Raw genomic sequence first — 23,739 nt, forward strand, 5'->3', positions numbered from 1 at the left:
GTTTCCCAGCCTGGACAGGCAAAGGGAAGGCCTAGTTGGAAATCGCAATAGCTCATGCTCACTCCCAAATGCTTGTGCCTCCCGTCTTGCAGATGCCCTAATAACCTTGGGCTAGATGTCTGAAATCCATTTAAGTGACTCTGGAATATTTGAAGCCAGCCGCTCTGCCTCAGGGACAGCGACGCTACTAAAGCACCATCCAGTTACTTACAATTTGGTGCCTTAAGAACCAGCAACGAACGACATCATGCAAATGGCTGTTACCTTGTCCGCTGCTGTCAGCGAACGACTATGTAAGCTTTTAGCAACACCGAAATAAATAGTACAGTAGCACAGGATTATTCACTTTCCAGAGCCACTTGGCATCTGTTTCTGGGTCGCTCTGGCATCATGTCCTGAAGTTTGGGCATTCGAGCACAGGTGCTAGATGGATTCTCAAATTAAGCAGGCTGCACCGTGAAAGGTTGATGGGGCGTTCTGGAAACCTGGCACCCTGGGCAGGAGCAAATCATGACGGAAGTGCAAGCACCTGTCAAAAATGCTCCCTCGTCTATGACTACCTGGCCTGGCGTCGTGTGGTGTAGCAGCAATGGCTCTTTCTTGTAACCGAAGCATCCTGTAATAACTAATTGCCACACTAAGAAAGGAGCAGCTGCTAAGGGAGCTCTGGGCCTCTTGATGGGAGCTGATAGCAAGCGACTGCATAGAAACACAGATGGACTCGGTGTCATTTCCCCGCAATAGATGGCCTGTGGCTTAGTGGCAAAGCGTCCGCTTGGCAGGCAGAAGGTCCCAGGTTCAATCCCCAACAGCACAAGTTATAAGGATTAGGTAAGTTGTTGATGGCTCTGATTTGGATGGCCCAGGCTAGGTTCAGAAAGGCGGCCTCCAATCTGGAGAACCAGGGCTGATACTGCACTTATTTTGTTATTTCCATTGCTGATCCTGCTGAATTCAGATTGATTTGAAGCTGGGAGTTTTTAAATGTGAAAATCTTTAAAGAGGGTACAAGCAGCGGGCGGGTCATAATGCCCATGAAGGTATCAAAGATATGGACAAAAATATAGGAGAACAGTTGTTGGACTTGACCATATATATCAAAGAAGAAGGAGTCTCAAAGTGGCCTACAATCACCTTTCCTTCCTCTCCCCACAACAGATCCCCTGTGACAGAGCTTTGAAAGATTTCTGACTGGCCCAACATCGCCCAGCTGGCTGCATGTGAAGGAGTGGGGAAACAAACTCGGGTCTCCAGATATAATAGAGGAACAGAGCAAGCCTAGCCTCTCAGTGAAGCATGCCAGGAAGGATAGCCCAAGCAAGATCCGATCCCATCAGATCTCATAAGCTAAGCAGGGCTGTCCCTGGCTAGTATTTGGACAGGAGGCCTTTAAGACTCTGGTTGGCAGGAAAACCAGAGGCAGGTAATGGCCTAACCACATCCAAATGTCCTTTGCCTGACTGCCAATCAATCCTTAGGTTTGGCAAGAAGGGAGTCTAAATAATGCCAAGAAGGGAGTCTAGAGATCCAGAAAAGCCTTGTAGAGCGATAAGAAGACATAGTAATAGCATGATTGTATGGGTTTGTGTAGATCAGAAGCCGCCTAACCCACTGTCAATGGATACAATTTGTTGAGGCCCAGATGCAGAAGCAGCTGAGAATTTCAAGAATGTTCAGCTTCACAGAAATAAAAATATAGTTCAACGGAAAGGAAAGGAGGGGAGAGGAGAGAAAAGGAGTGGGGTCAGCCAGGGGGCTGCTAACAGAATTTCAGAATTTCTCATTGTTTATTGGATGTCCCATCCTGTTGACTATATTGTCTTACAGTGTGTAATCCATCTTGCAACTCAGTGAGAAAGGCAGACTATAAACAAAGAAAATAGCACCGCTGGAATGACCAAGGTTCTTGAGATCTTTGGTATGATCTCCATTTACTTGTTTTCCATGTTCTGTTGCAGATCACTGTGGATGAGATGGTGGATTGGGCCCCTCACTGGGCAATAGAAGCCTTGCTCATCATGGATGCAACTCCAGATAGGGCAGTGGCAAGAAGAGCAGAGAGAATTGTAAGCAAGAGGATACACTGGGAAGCCAGCAATCCTGTCTGCAGCCTTGGAAAAATCTGAGTTACCTGCTTGGGAGCAACACATTTTGACCTGTTTCTTCTCCGTCAGGCTGATGTGGATACCCGATCAGTTCTGTAATTGCAGAGGTTTTGGATAAGTGGCTGCCAGAAAGCCCGTAAACGGATTATCTACGGTCCACTGAGGGACTATCCCTTGTGAAAAGCCTGGGGTGAAAAGTCCAATGGAATCCAACAAAAGGAAACACACATGAAAGAAAGGGCGGTTTCCCAAAAGTACTTTTACAGGGACTGAAGGTAGCTCTGAGAGGGCAGTTCATTCCCTAGGGGAGCCCAATGGAGTATTCGTTTGAAAGCTTTGCATGTGGGAACCTCACTTCGCAGGCCGCAAAGCCTTTGGGATTTACCGTTGCGCCAGGTATGTTGTAGTTCCGAGTGACTATAGCCTGCAGCTATCCCATGAAATACCAGGCTCATTGGGACTCTCTTCTCCCTAACTTCCTTGGAGGAAGACTGGGATAAAAACCTGCCCTAAAAATAAACAAGTGAGAAGCCTGTCGTGTGCCAGGCGGCACTCCATTAATAAGGAATGTAGGACTGTCCTCGTAGCAAGACCAGGACGCCCGGAAGAGAGGGAGAAAACAGTGCCATCATCCCACCATGGTGCTTCCGCCTCCGGACAAGCGTCACGTGTGTCTCACCACGATTGTCATCATGACCAGCATGGCGTTCATGGATGCCTATCTGGTGGAACAGAACCAAGGTCCCCGTAAAATTGGCGTCTGCATCATCGTCCTGGTGGGAGACATCTGTTTCCTGATTGTGCTGCGCTACGTGGCCGTGTGGGTGGGGGCCGAGGTGAAGACGGCAAAGCGCGGCTATGCAATGATCCTTTGGTTCCTCTACATCTTCGTGCTGGAGATAAAGCTGTATTTTATATTCCAGAATTACAAGGCCGATAAGAGGAACCTGGAGACCGTGGCCAGGAAGGCCCTGACCTTGCTGCTCTCCATCTGCGTGCCGGGCTTGTACCTGGTGCTCGTGGCCTTGGATAGCATGGAGTACATACGCACCTTCCGGAAGAAAGAGGATTTGCGCGGGCGTCTCTTCTGGGTAGCCTTAGACCTCCTGGATATCTTAGACATCCAAGCCAACCTGTGGGAACCGCACAAAACGGGGCTGCCCATCTGGGCAGAAGGCCTCATGTTCTTCTACTGCTACATCCTGCTCCTCATCTTGCCTTGCGTTTCCCTCAGCGAGATCAGCATGCAGGGGGAGCACATCGCCCCCCAGAAAATGATGCTCTACCCGGTCTTGAGCCTGGTGACCATCAACATCGTCACCATATTCATCCGGGCCATCAACATGGTCTTGTTCCAAGACAGCCGGGTGTCCACCATCTTCATCGGCAAGAACATCATCGCCATCGCCACCAAAGCCTGCACGTTCCTCGAGTACAAGAAGCAGGTGAAGGAATTCCCCCAGAACGCCATCGCCCTCGAGCTGCAGCAGAACTCGGTGCCCCACAACCAGACTGTCCACAGTACGCAAGGCATGGCCCACGAGCCCTCGCCGACCAGGGAGATCTTGAATACATGACGGGGTCCTGCCGGACACCAGAACTTGCTGACGTTTTCTTGGGGGAGGGGGCAGGAGAGGGGGATACTGCTCTCATCCCAGCACTGAGAGCTGCACCTGGGCACAAGCTTTTGATCAAAAAGAAAGGGAAAAAAAAGGTGACATGTCCCCTGCATCTCAGGTATTTCCTAGGGGCCCTCTAGAAACAAAAGAAAACCAAATGAACCTTCGGAGAAGAACCTTGCCCCAGAATCTAATCTTTTGTATCTGTTCCTTGTGCTTCGATAGGCCAGGAAGGACCATTTTTGTTAGAAGAGTCTTTTTAAATGGGGGAGGGGGGAGGGACTGGCAGGGAAGGGGGTGGGAAGGTCAGGAGGAGTGCTTGAACCAGTGGACCTGTGTCCTTCGATGTCCTATTCGAAATGACTGTGTTTACAGTTTCTGGATTTTTTTTTAAAAAAGAGGAAACGCTACCTGTTTAATCATTGCTGGGAATCCTGGTTGAATGTTGATCATTTTTTAAAAAAACAAAAGATCTTTAACCATTTGATCCCCGGACTGTTCTGTTCAAAAGCAGACAGCAAATGACGCAGGTAGGAAAGTCGCTAGCTTCAAAACGATAAGCCAGTCCCACGGGGGGAAAGCATTTGACCAACTCAATTTTATAGTCACCCTGGTGCTTTTATCACATCTGCCAGAACAGTCTTTCTGTGTGGGGAGGAGGCTCTTTTCTCTTGTTCCCCAACCGCATTCCTGGAGGCATGAGAAGGGAAGGGAGGGGAAGGGAAGGCGAGGGCAACCGCCAGGTGTGGCTACCTGCAAATGCAACTTGTGCGATCGGGCAGATTCATTGTATTCCAGCACGAGCTGAAATTCTAATGAGGCTGCTGCTTTTTGGTTAACCCAGACTTTGCAATCCAATGATCGGGGCCTTCAGATGGTCAGGGAACCCCTTTGACTGGATCATGAGTGCCAAGTATTTTTGTGGCCTTTTTGACGGATTGGTCTAAAGAGGGGTCCTACTTCCTGGCTTTCTCTGCATGCATGCTAAGAAGAGGAGCGGGAGAGCGAGGGGAAATCCCTCAGTGGGGAAGAAGATGCCCCTACAGCTCAGCCCCTTGGCCGGGTCCTCACTATGGGACACATCCTGGGGCTCAGCTTGTGCCTCCTGTTCCCAGCTTTTTTGGTCTCTTGCCCATGGGTCCTGGCCTCAGCACCAGTGAGGTCAGAACTCTGGCTCTTCCTGTCACGTGGCCCTGATGGGACGTGACTTCCTGCCACATGCTTGCCACACAGTGGGTCCCATGCTCAGTAGATCTGGGCTGTTGAAAGGATGAAGACAGTTGTTGTAAAGTAAATCCTGGAGTACTGTAAAAATTTGCAGGGCCCGTAGCACCAGAGCCAGTTTAAGGATTCGTGGGGACATAGAAAGAGTACAATTGTGGCGGGAGTAGCCAGACTGTAGGGGGTGGAGGGACCCCCTCCCCCACAGTGGAAAGGGTTCAGAGTGTCCTTAAAGTGGGGAAAGGGGAGAGGAGTGAGGCTACATCCCTAATCCACGGGTGCGGGGCCCATAGCACATGCTGCCTATACTACATGGAAAAGCCAGCCCTGTGTAAACTACATAATAATCTGGACAGGTAGTTCATAGAAGCTGCTAGGTGAGAAGGGAGGAAAGCAGAAAGATCAGCATTAAAACACCATCAAGAAATGACTGGTCTTGGATGGAGGGTAAATTAGGCTTCCCAACACTGCCTCAAAATTGTGGAATAATTGAGGGGTGATACCTGGAGAGGGCAGAGTTTGGGGACAGTGTGCAGTCACTTCGTATTGATACGGTAGACTGGCCTCCACTAATGTCTATGCAGGGGTGGCCAAATGGTGGCTCTCCAGATGTCCATAGACTGCAATTCCCATGAGCCCCTGCCAGCACCATGTTGGCAGGGACTCATGGGAATGGTAGTCCATGGACATCTGTAGAGCCACAGTTTGGCCACCCCTGGATGGTGCTTACCTTAGAGTGCAGGGAAAATATCTTGAGTGTCACTATGTGGAGCCTGGTCCCCCCCCCTGTTTTTGGGAACAGGATATTGGGATGGGGATGAATAAATCCTCACCTCAAGCAAGTAAACAGGGGGCCTAGCGTACATTGGAGCTCTGTTTATTTTTTAGCTTGTAAAGGTGAATAGGACCTAAATCTGGACAGTGTTGGCCTGACAGAGACACCCTCTTGGTGATCTTCTCCCATGGCTTCAGCACATCCTTGTTCTCTATCATCCCATGCCCGTCAAACTCTTCAACAGTGTCTATGGCTGACCACACATCTTTTGTGGCTGACAAGACATCATTCCCACAACCTCCTCCCTGTTTTCTTAATTTATGAGGCTCCATGCAAATCGCCTTCAGTTACAAGGGTTGCTGGAACCAGTCTGGCTTCCTATTTACCATGTCGAAGGAATAGGTTCCCAAACTCTCCAGCCAGGTTTTTACAGTGTGTTTCAAAGCTCCGTTTCAGAATTATGCAACAAGAGCCTGACAATGATTGGTGTGCATTATTGAACAGTGGAATGCCGCTCCCTGGGAGCCAAGCTCTGAATTTCATAAAAGAGAAATGGAAAGGGATAGAATGACCGTAGAGCACAACGTATTTTCACATTCCTTCTTTCTGGCAGGTAATACCCAGTTCAGCTTAACTAAATTTGTGTCCAGTGGCACCTTTAAGGTCAACTCAATATTGAATAAAACTTTGTTGATCTTAAAGGTGTCCCTGAACTCAAACTTTGTCCTGCTGCTTCAAGCTAATGCAGCTACCCCCTGAATCGAGTTCTGCTTCGTTTTCCTCATTCCAGACAGAGTGAACTCGTGATAGAAGGAAAAACTCAGTCTTTCTGTTTTTATCAAGCAATCATTCTCATCTAAATGACTGAATGGAAGAATCATGAGGAGATAGGGTAGGAGGTATACTCTGGATGTGAGTAGAGAATGTAGGTTACTTTTTGTAGCAGACAATGTGAAGTCTTGCTTTTGGATATTTGGTATCTGACAGTAGCCTATTGGGTCCTTTCCCCACCCCTGCTCCATATAGCCCTTCCGTGAACGACCCTCCAGACCTGCTCCTCTCAGGTTCAAGATGCAGAAGATCTTGAAGGTAATCAAGCCAACTGGCCACCTATGAACAGAAGGTCAATCAAAGTGCTGAGGTCCTTCTGGCTGCAAAGCCACACTTTCAGATTATTTTGTCACCATCCCACAAAGGGGACACAAGTCCACAAGGGAGCTTGGTCATAGCACTGGGCTTATGTTCTTAACATGTTCAAAGAGAGTTCTGTTTTTATGTAATAAATGGTTCTGGACACCCACCAAGAGGTTCTCTTTGCTGTCCATGCATCTCCTTCTTTGCTATCTTTTGAGATCTGTTGCTTTCATATGTCTATAAACGTTAGTCCTGTGAAACATTGATTCCAGACACCAAGGTTGTAGGGGTTCCATTCCCAAGAGAAGCACAAATACCCCACAAAATATTCAGCCCATGGGTCATAGACTAGCAATATTGTTCAGCCCATGGGTCATATGCACCAGCAATATTGCTCAGATTTGCTTTTTTTAAAGGACAACTTTTCCATCCGTTTCTGCTTAAAAATTGACCTGTCTAGAGTGTATTATGCATGACAGGAAAATTCACAAAAAAGTCTGCCCAAAAAGATGTTTTTATTTCTGCACATGAGATTGCTTTCATTGTGTGAACCCCATCATGTTATTTTTGACTATGCATGGCAGCCCCTCCTCATAGCGTTGACTGCGTATTTTCAGTGCAGTATTTAAAACTAGCTTTGCAATGACTTTTCTTGTGTGACATTATTGAGCCTCCCCTTTTATTGATGCATAAATGTAAGTGTGTTTTGGTCTCCTCCCCTGACAGCCTCTTTTCTAGTCGCAGTCCCTTATCCACCAATGGGAACTGAAGGCATGTACTGCTGATTTTCTGCCTCCTCAGTGTCAGCAATCAGTCTCCCTGGCAACCCAACCAAAATTATTGTTTTATTGTCTAACAGCCCAAGGATTACCTCTGCTGGTGGTATGCGTGACATTTCTTGCTACAACAGCCTTTCTCGAACACTCCTGAGACTACAAAACTAGCATCTCTGTAGAACTATATCATACAAGTGATTACTTGCAGCAGCAGTCTACCTCTCATCAGTAAACATGGGTGTGGGGGGGCTGTTTGACAGTTTATCAGGCTGGCAAATTAGCGGGGTCTTCCCTGTGCTGCCTTGCATTGGCTCAGCAGCTGTCTGAAATGCCAGTTCTGTCTTGCAGGAAGATGAGGAAGCAGAGCTGCTTCAGGCTATGAGCTCTCATTTTGGGCTTACCAGTAATTACATAGCAGGCACCATTTTGTTAAAAACACATTTTTGGAAAAGTGAGAGAGAGAGCAAAGCATGATGGGAGGCAGCCTCCATCAAATCGAGTGCAGAAAGCCTGTCATGAATTTCAGCCTGGTAAATGAGGGGAGGAAAGCCCAAATGCGGAAAGGCTAGAGTCGACTTGCAGCATTCAAAGGAAAACCAAAGCGAGGCAAAACCAAGAATGTCTCCTAGTGTGGAAACAGTCATAGAGAACTTCCTGCTCTTTTGGGATCCCCGAGAAATGATAATTCAAAAACAGTCTGTAAGGGAACTGGTCATTTGAGGACTTGCATTGCCTTGATCGTGACCTTCATTTTGAAATCAGGCTTACAAGCTGCTGTACAGAATGTTTTACCGGTCCTCCACATACCAAAGGCAGGTTCTGAGCTTTGTTCCCTTTTATGGTTTCTACTTATTCAGTACGGGCAGGCAACTTTCCACTGATGCTGCTTGTCCCTCTTGGAGCACTGGAGGGGGGAAGTGCAGGGGAAAGCAAAACATTGCGCAATCCATTCTCATCACTTCTGGGTGAGCACCTGGAAGTGACTGCATTCCGAAGCTCTTTAGAAACTTCCTCTAACCATTTACCATAGATATTGGGTTCCTAGAGCTTCACATAGCACAGTGACATCACTTACTGGTTTTCATCCAGAAGTGACTTTGAGATGTTGCACTAACCTCCCCTTCTTTCTCCATGCTCTGCCCACCCCACCCCCAAACTCCTAGGGGTCCCTCTACAATCACTACAGTCTCCCTTCACCCCACACCAAGCACTGGTAGGGTGAATAGTATAAGATGCTGCAGTCAACCAGAACATGTTGATGGCCTCGTTAATAAACATCTAGTAAGTTTAGGATATATGAATGAAGGAATGCAAGAACCCTCCATAGCAGTCCTTCCAAGTTTATCTCCAGACATGAGTAAAACCTCAAGTGCTCCAGGGTCTAGCATCCTGGAACTAACATGAAATGGATTACTGAACATTACAAAGAGGTACCAGCTCTTTGTGTTGGCAGAGAGCAACAAAACAGATGTAAAGTTTACTCACCACCACCTCTGCTCACAGATGGCCTGGCTACTATCCTTTCTTTCTCGGGGTATTCCCCAGAAGCAGAGGGAAATGCGACTAGGGTAGCAAACTCCAGCAAATTCCTGGAGGTTTTGGTCTCAAGAAGCAGGCTTGGCTTGTTCAGCAAAAGCAATTTACTTGAAAAGAAACAAACTAAGCTCATGATATTCTTGGTTGATGTGGAACACATCTTCTGGCTCGCTCCTTGGGATGGAAACGGGAACGGACATGACGTCCCGTCCCAGAGAGCAAGCCAGAAGAGGCTGGGCCAGCTGTGGAGCTGTGTGGAAGGTGGCCGGTCAATGCCACGACTGCTCAAGGCCTCAGGATACACATGAAGCACAGGAGGTGGCCCAGCCAGCACAGCACCTCCCCACCCAAGGCCTCAGGATGCATGTACAAGCCCAGTCAGCACCGCTGCAAGGGTAAGGAGAGGGGGAGCTGGGAGGGATGAGGGAATCTGGGGGGGGGGGAAGGGAAGAGGGAGGGACCAGGAAGGAGGTCAGGTAAGTGAGAAGTAAGGGGGGCAAAGGCAGGGGAAATGGGGGGGGAGCTTGTGTGTGTGCGTGTGCAAGGGGAGGAGGGGGGAGTCAGGCTGTCACTGATTTTTAAGACTGCCTGTAAATACCACATATAGATCGATATATTCCCCATTGGGTCTGCCTTCATATCACGTCAAGCCACCCCCTTTTGAGGGTAACCTCTCCACTTTCCCAGCCCAATTTGTAAGACACAGGTGCCAAACCCAACTAGCAGACTCTGAATCTTCAAGAACATAGTTATGCAGGAAATTTCCTCTCCTTTCACCTCCTCTAGCCACTAGAGACATCAAAGTGAAACTAAACGACCCCTTACATCAAAGCAACCCAAGATCACCACATTATCACCCCTTCCCACTCCTGCAAGAGAACGCAGGAAAACAAATCATGCATACAGTAAAACCATGGCAGGGTGCAGATGCCAACCTGACACTGGGGAGGGCAGAATTTGGGGGTGCCAGGGAGCTCAGAAGGGATGTGATGCTATCTGAAGCTTCCATTTTCTCCTGGGGAAGTCATGTAGCAATCAGTTGTAATTCCAGAACTCTGGTACCCTCCTGACTTTCAATAACCCTAACCAGCGATAACTCTGGGGAGGCTGCGGATATAGGGAAGGGGTAGTCAACCTGTGGTCGTCCTCCAGATGTTCATGAACTACAATTCCCACAAGCCCCTGCCAGCAAACGCTGACAGGGGCTCATGGGAATTGTAGTCCATGAACATCTGGAGGACCACAGGTTGACTACCCCTGATATAGGGTATTTGTCAAAATTGCAATCACCAAGTAATTTGGTGAAGTCAGCCTTGAAGAGCTGTTGCTAAGCTGTTTAAAGCAGCTGAGCTGTATCTGTATGCTCATTAGTGCATCAAATGGCCATGGCTGAGGTTACTGCTGGCTGCATGTGGAGGAGTGAGGAATCAAACCCGGGTCTCCGCATTAGAGTCTGCCACAATATAATCACACTGGCTCTCTTGCTCTCTCTCTTTTTGTATTTCTTGATTGTTAAACCCTTGCAGTGAGGAGAGAGCCAAGGAGCCTGCGGGCTCCCTCTTGAGAGAATCTCAGCCACGTATTCGTCCGTTTCCAGGGAGCTGATGCTTTGCCTGGAGCCCGGACCTGAGGCGCCACAGGAAGGATGCTGACGGAGACTCATTAAATCCTAACCGCTGTCTTTTCCTGTCTCCAACAGGGAAGCCAGAAACTGTTTCCCCCTCTCTGGTAAGTGAGAAACAGCAAAAGCAGCATTTTGAAAACAGCACCAAGTGCATTGAAAAAAAGGAAATATTCCCTTCTTCATCATTACAGAAAAAGAAGAAGATTTGGTTTTTATACCCTGCTTTTCACTACCCTGAGGAGTCTCAAAGTGGTTTACAAACACCTTTCCGTTCTTCTCCCCATAACAAGCAACTTGTGAGGTAAGTGGGACTGAGAGAGCCCTGACAGAACTGCTGTGCAAGAACAGCTCTAACAGAACTGTGACTAGCCCACCAGCTGGCTAAATGAGGAGGAGTGGGGAATTGAACTCAGTTCACCAGGGTAGAGGCTTCTGCTCTTAACCACCACACCACACTGATTCTCTCAAAGTTCCAAACTTTTGTTGAATGTGGCAGGGAGAATGAATTACACCCATCAGGCACCAAGCTATCAATACAGAGAGCCGTTTTGGGAGTGGCAGGATATAAATCCCCAAGATTAATTTTAAAAAATCTGTTCCACATAATATATATCTGGTAAGGCCTTTGGAGGAGGAGCGTGTCTCATGGCTTAAGTGCCACTCAGCTCTTAACACCCACCCAGGGCAGCTGTCCTGCCCCTGAGTGCCTCCTCCTCCAACCAGCTTGCCTGTCTGTCCAGCGGCCAGCCAATCGCCTTCCGTTTTTCACTTTATTTTTGGCCGAAAATAGCGCCCGTGCGGGGGGGGGGGTTTCACTCGGGGGGAGTGTGGCAACGATGAAACAGCAGCTCACACGCCACCTGCTAGCTAGATTGGTCTCGTTGCAACGAATCAAGGCATATTCGTTGCAACATGTGGGTTTTTTTAAAAAACCTTCCTTAAAGGGAAAGGGGCTTTTCGGGAGCATGATAACGGCCGCCCATTGGCTGCTCGTTTGATTGATGGCCAGGGGTGGGACAAAGCTCGGCAATATCGCTTCCTGGCTAGCAATTTTTGCCGAGACCGGAAACCTGTGGGAAACAATAGAAACGCAACTGGATTCCACTACAAAGGCAGGTATGCATAACGACGAATTCCACTATTTAAAATGGTGTTTTTTCGTTCCGCAACCAATTTGCAACATAGATCCTGGTGCGGAATGGCCCCAAGTCTTTATTATTAGGGTACTAGACCAGTAGTCAAATTACAAGATACATAAAAACATTTGACATTAGCAAGATAAAAGAATCATTGATAACTAAAATATTATAAAATATAAAAACATTCCAGCTATAAGAATCATTCTGGTTTTAAAAGTCACAAACATTATTTCAAGCAATTGAGACTATCTCTAAGTTGCTCCAAATCTACCCAGCTCTTCCTTGTTTTGATAGCTCTCCAAGCAAATCTGGCCACAACAGAAGTTATTTCTGTGCTTTTGTCTGACAACATGTCTGTGATTGACTCTGAGTTGGGCTTATTCTGTAGGGAAGGTATAAGTTCTCCCCTGAATTGATCGTATATCCTACATTGGAGTAATACATGTTCAGATGTCTCAGTGCTCCCATCCTGGCAGATACATAAACGATCACAGATGGGTATTTTTTTGAATAATCCTTCCCTAAAAGCAGATGGGAGCATGTTATATTGTTAAGAGAGTAAATGATCTCCTATGTTCTGGGAAAACAAGATTAGATAAATAAGGTAATGGCCTCAAATTAAGTGGAGGCATTGGAAAAAGTGGATTTTTTACGATGGATATCTAGGATTCTTTGTTTTATTGTTTCCTTTGTTCGGTTGAAACCCAGAGACAGTATGAACTGTTTGGATAGACCATATGAGCAAAGTTTTTTCTCAAGAGTGGATATCCACGGCACAACCAATGATTCAGACATCATTAGGTAAAGCAAATCCTTTGTGGAAAAAAGCAATTTTAACCAGTACATGGATGTACATATCCATATTCTGGTCTGGACAAAATACATTCCTGTTTTCAGGAATTGAAATCATGGCCTGGAAATTATGGGCTTCAAATTGAAATTATGGGCTGGAAGATCCCATCCCAAAGAACCCCAACCTGTCCACGATGGGATCTGAGAAGTCTGGTCTGAGGAGGGCACCTGGCTATGAACAGGTTTACCAGCCTCTATAGATGATAGCTGGGGATCTCCTGGGTTTACAGCTGATCTCCAGGTGCAGAGACCAATCCACCAGAAGAAAATGGCTGCTTTGGAAAGTGGATTATATGCCATTCTACCTCACTGAAGCCCCTTCCCTAAGCTGCACCCCCCTCAGATTCCATTCCCAAAATGTCCAGGTGCTTCTCACCTTGATGCTGGCAACCCTAGTTATGAACAAGGGACTAGAATTTTAGTCACAGAAGTAAGGAACGGCCCATCTGTCATATTCCTAATATCTGTTTGGCTGTCCACCCTGGGCTTTTCTGTACCAGCCCCCCCCCCCTCTGGCTTGGCTTAGATTGTCTCCCTTCACGACCAATAGTGTCATTTGCCAGCTATTGCTGTCCGATTTGTTTCAAGCTTTTCCCCTGTGTAAAAACATGAGGGAAACCTAAACAGAATCAGAGTCTCTCTTTTCATTCCCAGAGATGGCCACTTCTCTCCTCCTGTTGTCTGTGCTCTTACAAGATGTCTGTGAATTATCTATTTCTTTCTTCAGATGGATTTTCCACCCTTTTGGAACTCTCTCAGTTTGCTCTTCACAGAACAATGTCCCCTCAAGTAGACACCCCACCACTCAAGTCAACAAGACCTTGATGTTTTGCTTCTTCCTGAGAATCCTTTTATGTAACACCTGTAAATGCCCCTTTCTGTAGTGTTCTGAGGTTGCTTATGCCTTACTTCTTTACTTTGTCCTACTTTTCTTCACTGACACCAAAGGCTCTCACATTAGAAGCCTTAGTTCCTTCCAAAGAACAAGATGGTGTAGTTGAATTTGGTAGAATGACAGAATGGTCAGTGCATGGGGGTGGCTCTGAGAGAACAGGAGATCTTTTACTTTAAATAAAACAGTTTTGTCTGAAACATCCTTATCCATTGTTGTTCCTCTATATATTTCTGAAACAGCCTAGGGTGGGACGTGTTCGGCTGTCCAAGTTAGAATAGGGCCAATCAGGGTGCAGCCAGCTTTGCCCTGATTGGCCCTGCCCCTGCAGCTCCCGCCCTCCATCCCTGGACTCTAGCCTCTTTGTTCTCAGATGCCTCAGTGCCTGGAGCCAGCAGCAGGTAAAGGGAGAGGGCTCTGGGCAAAGGGTTGTGGTGGAGGCCTTGCTAATGAGGGCCTCCCGGCCTGCTGACTGCCTGCTAAGGCAGTGGTCCCCAACCTGCGGGCCGCGGCCCGGCGCCGGGCCGCAAAGGCCATGGCGCCGGGCCGCGGCTCCCTCTCCCCGCCCCCCCCGCAGTAAAAAACTTCCCAGGCCGCAAGCTTGCGGCCCAGGAAGCTTCTTACTGCGGGGAGGGCGGGGAGAGGGAATCAGGGCCGGGCCGCGTCCGTGCAGCTTGCGGGCGCGGCACAATCCGGGGGTGCGGCCCGCGGGCGCGGCTTGCGGGCGCGGCCCGATTCATGGGTGCGGCCCGCGGGCGCGGCCGGGCGCGGCCGGGCACGGCTCGTGGGCGTGGCCTGCGCGGTCCCTGCGGGCGCGGCCCAATGCCCTGCCGGTCCCCAGCCTAATAAAGGTTGGGGACCACTGTGCTAAGGAGCTCTGTCCAGCCCCCGCCCACCCCACTTGATCTGGCTGTGAGCTGCGGCCCAAAGCCACCTTAAACTGCCTGGCCAGGGGCCAGGGGAGGGGACCCTTTCAAGGCCCATTCTTAGGAATGGGGTTTGAAGCTAGTAAGGTTTATGTAACAATTTCAGTAATGGTCAAAAGCGTAATGGTTTCAGACCGGTGCAGTTATTTTTTTTCTCTATGGTTCCTGAAGCAGACCTAGCCACAAAGCTAGAAAAACTGCCCAGAGCTGTAAAGAATGGGTGGTATAAAAATCCAAATAAATAAAAAAAATCCAAATAAATAAATAAATAAAGGCTTATTTTCTTCACTTCCCACAGATTTCTCTCACACATTCAAAGCACAGTGTGCGCGATGGAAGAATATCCTACAGAGATAATTGCGGGAGATAGGTAATTAGCATATTTAAACCAGGAACTTCCTGGTATTTCTCAGATGCTCTTCTCCCACAGCTTGATTGGCTCAACTGGACTGATTCTGCATGGGCAGAAAAGGCCGAGAGGGTATTTAGAAGTGGGGCTAATCCCTGCTTCCACACGATACAGGTTTAGGAGTCAGCATCCCGGCCCCCAAATGTTGAGGAGGGGGAGATAAAGACTAATCTTGTACCTCCCCTGCTGAGGAATCAAAAAGAATACTACATACTATTTAACCATGTGCCAGACCTTCTCCAAGACCCCCCCCCCCCAGTCCCCCAGAAAGCTTTCCCTTCTAGCCAAGGAGACATTCCGGATATCAGGGCATTGCCTCCCCCCCACAAACACACCCTCAGGTTTTTCTTCACAGGTCACGTATCAGCTTTCCTGTCAGTCAGTAAAGCGGCACGCAGAGGAAAGATGCGACAGCTGGAACATCTCCCAAGAACTCTCCTCCAAACAGCTGTCTGAGGGCAGGGAGCGTCGAGAAGCCGGCTGATGGGAAATGACTCAGGGGAACAGCCCCCCCCCCCCCCGCTCTGCACGAGCAAGGCCATGGTGGGTATTTCAAGAGGGGCAGATATTCCCCCCCCCAGGGGAGGGTTCCACAGCCAGTGGCAAGTCACCTCCAAAGGGGCAACCACAAAGGGAGTCAGTTTCCCTTTGGGGGGTATCTCTTAGGAGGGGAACCTCCATTGCAGCTGTTAGCCACCTGAAATATCCTTGTACAACCATGAGGCAGGAGATGCCTCTTCAAATACACAGAATACATGCATAGATTTAGGTGGGCAGCCATATTCACCTGAAGCAAAGAATAAAGTTTGAGTCCTTGAATACCAACAAGGCTTTATTCGAATACCAACAAGGCTTTATTCAAGACTAGGACCCAAGGCCATTGCATTCAGAAATACAACGGGTGTCAGACTGGGGTGGAAGAACTCTGTGGATGGCCTCCCCCTCCCCCCAGGACCTGGAAAGGCTGCAGGCAGCTGTTAGGGAACTCACTGGTAGGGGCAGCTCTCACGCAGCAGGGATCTGCAGCCTCCGAGCCTCGGAGGGAAGTGGAAGGAGGAGTGGGGTGGTCAAGAGTGGAGGACGGAAGGCGATTGGCTGGCTGCTGGACAGACAGGCAAGCCAGCTGGAGGAGGAGGCATTCAGGGCAGGACAGCCACCCTGAGTGGGTGTTAAGCGTTGAGTGGCACTTAAGCCATGAGACACACTCCTCCTCCAAGGCCTTACCAGAAATATATTATGTGGAACAGATAGAAGCTTTGGTGTGCATGCTCACATCTTCAGATACAAATAAAATTTGTTTGTCTTAAAGGTGCCCCTGGACTCAAACTTTGTTCTACAGAATGCGTGAGGCAGGCCGATTGCAGGGTCTCACACACATCTGTATCACAATGCCCGGCAAATGCAACCCTCCCTCTTGCATGCCTCCATCTTTCTGTACACCTGGGAGAAGTTGAAAATCAGAATACACGTATAATGAATGCTACCATTCCCCCGTTTTAAGAATCCCAACTCTCATTGACGACAAAGGTGGCTTCTAATCTTGTGAGCCGGGTTCAGTTCCCCAGTCCTCCTCTGCATGCAACTACTCTGCTCCTCATAATCCTGATAGTGCTGTTCCAACTGAGCAGTCCTCTCAGAGCTCTCTCAGCCTCACCTCCCTCACAGGGTGTCTGTTGTGGGGAGAGGAAGGCGATCGTAAGCCACTTTGAGGCTCCTTTGAGCAGTGAAAAGCAGGGTATGAAAACCAATTTTTCTTCTTGTTCTTCTCAAATGAGCATGGGAGAAATAATGTCAACCATGTGAATTCATGTACTGTGGTATATTCATTCCGCAGGAGTACTGTGGTATATAAATTTAAATAATAAATAAATAAATAAACAAACAAGTAAATAAATAAATAAAATTCCATCTGTCACAATTAAAAGGTCTGTTTTCCCTCTGATTTTGATATGAGTTGATAAGCGGGTTCTGTTTGTTAGCTAGCAGTAAGGCTTGTCTGTTCTAAAGCCAGTTTCTCACACTCCTGGATCTTCTAACATATTGTTTTGATTTGGGGTTGTCTGATCTAGGCTAAAAAAATCCTGAAGATTTGAGGATGGAGGCTGGGACGTCAGTGAGGTACTGTGCCACAGAGTTCATCCTCCAAAGCATCTGTTTTCTCCAGAAGAAGTAATTTCTGTAGTCTGGAGTTGAGCTAGAATTCCAGGAAATCCCCAGGTCCCACCTGGAGGCTGGCATCCAGTTTGATGTAGTGGTTAGGAGTGCTGACTTCTAATCTGGCATGCCAGGTTTGATTCTGCGCTCCAGAGAGCCAGTTTGGTGTAGTGGTTACGAGTGCGGACTTCTAATCTGGCATGCCAGGTTCGAATCTGCGCTCCCCCACATGCAGCCAGCTGGGTGACCTTGGGCTCCCCACGGCACTGATAAAGCTGTTCTGACCGAGCAGTGATATCAGGGCTCTCTCAGCCTCACCCACCCCACAGGGTGTCTGTTGTGGGGAAAGGAATGGGAAGACGACTGTAAGCTGCTTTGAGCCTCCTTCAGGTAGGGAAAAGCGGCATATAAGAACCAACTCTTCTTCTTCTTCTTCTTCTTCTTCTTCTTCTTTTCTTCTTCTTTTCTTCTTCTTCTTCTTGTACGCCCAACTCTGCTGTGTGAACCTGAGTGAATACCCTAATCCTGACTAAAAGTAATACCGAATGGAAAGTCTTTTTTTAATGTGTTGGTTTATAAATAAACATTTCATTTCCTCTCATCTTGGTTGAAGACTGTGAGGGAAAACCAGGACTTCCCTGGTCGGTGTGAGAAAATGCATTCCTGAAATCCTGTCGCTGTTCATCTTGTCTGCATATGTGGGAAGGAATTCACCAAACCGATTCAGGCTGCTCACGAACATCTGAGTTGCCCCGCAAAAAATTGGCTCACTCCTCAGGATCGGCGAACGGAACACATGTTGATTCTGAACCAGTGGGTGTTTGCGCATCCTTCATTTTTTTGTAACACGACCAAAACATTCAGTTATAAGTATAATATTTGAATAATTCAAAGACCAGCAGCAAGTGTTTCTCTAGGAATGCTGCCAATGCTTAATAGAGGCAGTTACATATTAAATGACACAACGATGACGATTCTTAATATCAAGCTGTCCTTTCTAGATATACGTAGGAGGTGTTTTCCATTTCAGGTTCTGAAATACATTTCCCCCTGAAATGTACAGGCAATTCAAAGAATGCCTGAACATATAGCCTTGGTCACTATAATTCTCAGGGTTGCCAGCTCTGGGCTGGGAAATACCTGGAGACTTTGGGGGTGGAGCCAGGAGTGAGTGAGATTTGGGAAAGGGAGAGACCTCAGTGGAAAATAATGCAAAGGAGTCTGCCTTCCAACGCAACCATTTTCTTCTGGGTAACTGATCTCTTTAGTCCGGAGATGAGCCATAATTCCAGGGGCTCTCCATGTCCCACCTGGGACTCCTAATTCTCAATGCACAACGATCACTGAATGGCAGCTCCAGGTGGGCAACCATGTTGGTCTGAAGCAATGAAACAAAGTGTGCTCTGTCTGTAAGGCTTGAGGAAGTCTGTTTTAAGGTTTCTGAAGACGTATGCCTGCACACAAACGCATAGAATTAAACTTTGTTGGTCTTAAAGGTGCTGCTGGATTTATTCTATGTTTCCTGAAGAGCCCTAAGAACTGGAGACCAAAATCTGCTCAAGATCCCTGGCCCCAAAGAGAGCAAACTGGCCTCAGCCAGGGCCAGGGATTTTCCTGGTGGACATCAAGTAAGTGACAAAATAACAGTTTGGGTAGTGCATAAGGAGTTGTAGAAAATGAGAATGGTTGAAATCTTTTCTCTGTTCTTGTGCCAATGTGGTGTCATGATTACAAGTGGTGGTTTCTAAGCTGGCGAGCTGGGTTTGATTGACTGCTCCTCCACGTGCAGCTGGCTGGGTGACCTTGGACTCCTCACAGGCCTGATAAGTGCTGTTCTCACAGAGCAGTCCTGTTAGAGGTCTATCAACATCACCTATCTCACGGGGTGCCTGTTGGAGGCAGAGGGAGGGAAGGCGATGGTAAACTGCTTTGAGACTTTGAGAGAAAAGCGGCATATAAGAACCAACTCTTCTTCTTCTTCTTCTTCTTCTTCTTCTTCTTCTTCTTCTTCTTCTTCTTCTTCTTCTTCTTCTTCTTCTTCTTCTTCTTCTTCTTCTTCTTCTTCTTCCTCCCCAGCTAAGAATGGGACAAAAGTATTGTAGTCGAGTAGGGATTGCCTTGGAATAGAATGGTGTGCTCAACCGCCATGCCATCTCTACCCAGCAGGTGGCGTCAGTTCACCACCACCGTTCCGTCACTCCTCACAGCCTCATTAAACCCCTCTGGAATGATTTGCCCGAGTCAATATTTACTTATTTAGAAGATTTATGTTCTGCCTTTCTATTAAATTAATGTCTGAGATGGATTACAAAAAAAAAGAAGAAGTCTTAACACCCCCTCCCTCCCCCCCGGAATCAAACACTAATCCAATATCAACCTAAAAGCAACCTCTCTGCAGAGAAATTGGAATACATTCATCAATTAAATTCAACTGAAGGGTCCAGTGAATAAAATACTTTTCATCTGCTGGTTTTAAGATGCTAACAGGCATTAAGTGAGCTTGGGTTGCGCAGAAAGCCAGCATGGTGCAGTGGCTGACTAGGAGAGACCCAGGTTTTAATTCCCACTCAGCCATGGAAATTCACTGGGTGATATAGAATCATAGAATTATTAGAGTTGGAAGGGACCTCATGGGTCATCTAGTCCAACCCCCTGCACAAGTTAGGACACTCACAGCCCTATCGCTCATCCACTGTAATCTTCCACCCCCTTGAGACTTCACAGAATCAGCCTCTCCATCAGATGGCTATCCAGCCTCTGTTTAAAAAATCCCAAATATAGAGAACCCACCACCTCCCGAGGAAGCCTGTTCCACTGAGAAACCACTCTAACTGTCAGGATGTTGAGACAGAATTTCTTTTGAATTAATTTAATCCCATAGGTTCTGGTCCGTCCCTCCCGGGCAAGAGAGAACAACTCTGCTCCATCCTCCATATGGCACCCTTTTAAATACTTGAAGATGGTTATCAGATCCCCTCTCAGTCGTCTCCTCTCCAGGCTAAACAGACCAAGCTTCCCCAACCTTTATTCATACGTCTTGGTTTCCAAACCCCTCACCATATGGTTGCCAGATTCCAGGTGGGGTCTAGAGATGTTCCCAAATTACAAGTCATCTCTAGACTACAGAGATCAATTCTCCTGGAGAAAATGGCTTTGGACAGAAACAGCTTTCTCTTTTTTCTCAATGTCCTTTAGAATAATATACCAATTTTCTTGTAATGCCTGGGTAGCTCTGAACTTGTTTCTCTTTCCCATAACCATTTCCATTGGAACACATATATTTGTTCTCTAAAATTCTGCATCCATTTAATCATACATCTTTTCACTTGTTCGTCTTCTGTTTCAAACTGAAGTAGCATCCATTTTAATAAACAGTCCATTTAATATAATCGAGAATTCAAACAGTCTGCTCTCTTAGGGCTCCACCATCCATATTAATTATTTTCTTTAATGTCAAAACTGATAATATTCTAACCATTGAATATCCTTCATATCTGATCTCCTGCCACGATTTGAATTTCTGCTGAATGTTTAGTATATTGCCATATACTTCAAAAATCACTTGTATTGCTTGTATTCTTACCATAATAAGCTTCTACATAAGCGGAGAGTTTGGAGGACTTAACGGATTCTGACGTGAGAAGCATATTCTCAGTACTCCATCTCTTTGTGCCTTTCCCCCCTTGTGTTGTAATCATTTTGATTGATTCCTTAAGCCATAAATAATTCATACTATATATCCATTGTGGTCTATTCACACCCCTAGTCAAATGGCTCCTTGAGCATCATAGACGGCATTGCTGCTAATGAGCAGGCAATCGGATGGATTACTTAGACTTAAACAGCTACAAGTACGTTACAGGTTTCCACGGAGCCACAGGGGAGAGGAAGGGAAATCATGCGCTCAGTACACGCGCTCCTACTTGTCCGCAGCCGAGCGTTAATGTTCAGAGAACGCCTCTGTGCATGGCCGTGTCAAAACCACAACCGGAGCATTATTTAAGCGAAGGTGACTGTTCTAAGCCTGGCCTCCTGCGTTCCCCTCCTCATTAGCGAAACAACTGTAAATCCATGTTCCTCTCAGATGCGCTATTGTTGCGCGGAAGGGCCTCCAGCTAATGGCAAATCATAATCCCTTTGAACTTCATCGGTAACCTGCTGAGGAATTTGCGCTGCAGGTATTGCAATTGAAAAGTCAAAGAACGACGACAACAAAAAATGACGGCTCTGGAGCATGAGGGAGCAGCTAAGCATACGATTCATGACTCCAGGCAGAATAAGGAATATGGAAAAGGGGAGGGGGGGAAATTCCTCTTTGCAGGGATAACAGTGCCAGTGTTCTGTCCTGTCCCATGTGCCTTGCAAAAAGCTATTCCTTGACCCATTCCCTAAGGCGGTGGTCCCCAACCCCCGGTCCGGGGACCAGTACCAGTCTGTGGATCAATTGGTACTGGGCCGCAGCTCCTCCTCATCCTCCTCCCCAGCTGCTGCCTCGGGGGCTGCCCTGCCACTCTGCTGCCAGCTCACCTTTGGTGCTCTCTGGCAGCCGCCATGGCGTGGGACTGCGCAGTGGACAGCTGGAAGTCAGGGGCGCCGGCGGGAAAGCAAGCAGAGCAGGGGCTCAGGCGGCAGTGGCGACGTCCCTTGGCAAAAGACTACCCCCCCCCACCGGGCCTCAGTAAACCTAAGGGTTATTATCATACAGCATGTCTGTAATATATTCACTATTGAAAGGGATTGCAGTGTTCCAGATTATATCAGCCTTTTTCAACTTTTTGATTGCGGAGGTACCACGGAAATATTTTCCAGGCTTCAAGCTAACAGGAAGTGATGTCATCCGGCCACGCCTCTGTGCCACGCCCCCTGGAAGTCAGAGGAGCCTTTGGCCGGCAAATGGCCAGGGCCTCTTCCTTTCCCGCCCCCTCCAGGCCCATCTTTGAGCACTTGGGAAGGGAGCAGGTCAACCTGCCCAAATAAGGGTAGATATATTTTAAATTAAAAACTTTCTTTCCATTTCGCTCAGAGCCATAAACAGCAGGTGAAGGGTGGGAGGATTCTCCCTAGTCACCATTTTGGAAAACCCTACACTGTGGTATCCTTGAAGGGGCCTTCACAGTACCATATGGTACCATGGTACCATGGTTGGGAAACCCTAGATTATATGAACAGCAAAACACAATGTGGGAAAACTCATAAAGGAACAGGCTAGGTCTCAATGCATAATTCCACAGCACTGGCTTAATTAAGGAATCTACAGACATGCCCTCAATTTGATCTTTGGCTGTTTTTGATGTTGCTGTTTTTATGGGGGGGTATTGTTTATTGTAAACCACCACGAGCTGGCTGGCTCAGGAGTGGCTGTGGATAAATCAACATAATAAACAAACAAATAAATTGATGTTTCATGACAACAGATACTACCTGTGGAATTGCAGCCTGGGGACTGCTCCTTTAAGAGTGATAAATATCTGAGAATTTCATTGCTGCAATTGTTACTGAGTGCCCCATGTTAGGCTGTAATACTGGTGTCTAACTCACTAGGTCGATTTAATAATATATGGCCGTTTATTATCATTCCTTGGAATAGTGGTTCTCAACCTGGGGCTCGGGACCCCTTTAGGGGTTGAATAACCCTTTCAGAGGGGTCGCAGCAGAGCAAGCAGCTTGGCTGGGGAGCGGTGCCATCCACACAACAGCCTTGCAGGGTAGATCGAGATAGAGTATTCGTCTGTCTGGAGCAGCAGAAAACAGCGAGATCGGCATGGTGGGACAAGAGGCAGAACTGAACTGAGAAACCTCAGGAAAAAAAAACAATTTATTTACAATCATGAACAAGGGATCTTCACGCCATTGGTCAGTTTAATTCCTGTGAAAGAATACTTGCATCATTTTATAGTCTTTTGGGATAGTCTTTTGCGGAGGGACGTCGCCGCCACCGCCTGAGCCCCTGCTCCGCTTGCTTTCCTGCCGGTGCCCCTGACTTCCCGCCGCCCACTGAGGGCACTGCCAGCAGCAGCTGCGTAGTGCCACCCCGAGGGGGAGCCCCAGCCATGGCAGCTGCCGGAGAGCACTAAAAGTGGGCTGGTGACAGAGTGGCAGGGCATCCCCTGAGGCAGCAGCTGGGGAGTAGGACGAGGAGGAGCCGCTGCCCGGTACCAACTGATCCACGGACTGGTCCTGGTCCCCGGACCCGGGGTTGGGGACCACTGGCTTACAGCACCATGACAGGCTTTTTCGATAGTGGATGTCCAGAATGGGCAGGGAAGTTGCATTCACTGACTATATTTAACACGGCCTGTTTCAGAGCTGATCTGGTAGAGGGTGAATTTTTAAAATCGATTTGGTTTTGCTTGTTCTAAAGGTATGTGTTTCTCCCCACCAGGGAGAAACACATACCTTTAGAACAGCTTTAGCCCACCTTAATGCCACCCCCTCCAGAGTATTCCAGGTTGGGGCCTGGAATTGCCTGAGAATTACAAGACCTGAGTTTTGGTACCCTGTTTTTTACTACCCAAACAGGTAGTAAATGGCTGACCGTCGCCTTCTTTTCCTCTCCCCACAACAGACACCCTGTGAG

At 47.7% G+C, this 23,739-nt stretch overlaps 1 protein-coding gene across 10 annotated transcripts in view; it reads left to right on the forward strand.

Annotated features, from left to right (window-relative positions):
- TMEM121 (transmembrane protein 121) overlaps nucleotides 1–7,026 on the forward strand; it is a 123,829-nt gene extending 116,803 nt beyond the window's left edge. For 9 of the 10 annotated variants that reach the window (XM_077332283.1, XM_077332278.1, XM_077332282.1 and 6 more), the window contains one exon: nucleotides 1,959–7,026. In XM_077332283.1, coding sequence (XP_077188398.1) covers nucleotides 2,744–3,682 — 939 coding nt within the window. In that variant the 5' untranslated portion in view covers nucleotides 1,959–2,743 and the 3' untranslated portion in view covers nucleotides 3,683–7,026. The remainder of the gene's footprint in view (nucleotides 1–1,958) is intronic. The other variant, XR_013230007.1, reaches the window with a different exon arrangement.
- The last annotated feature ends 16,713 nt before the right edge of the window (nucleotides 7,027–23,739 follow it).

This window comes from Paroedura picta, chromosome 4 (assembly GCF_049243985.1).
Source record: "Paroedura picta isolate Pp20150507F chromosome 4, Ppicta_v3.0, whole genome shotgun sequence".
Lineage (NCBI taxonomy): Eukaryota > Metazoa > Chordata > Lepidosauria > Squamata > Gekkonidae > Paroedura > Paroedura picta.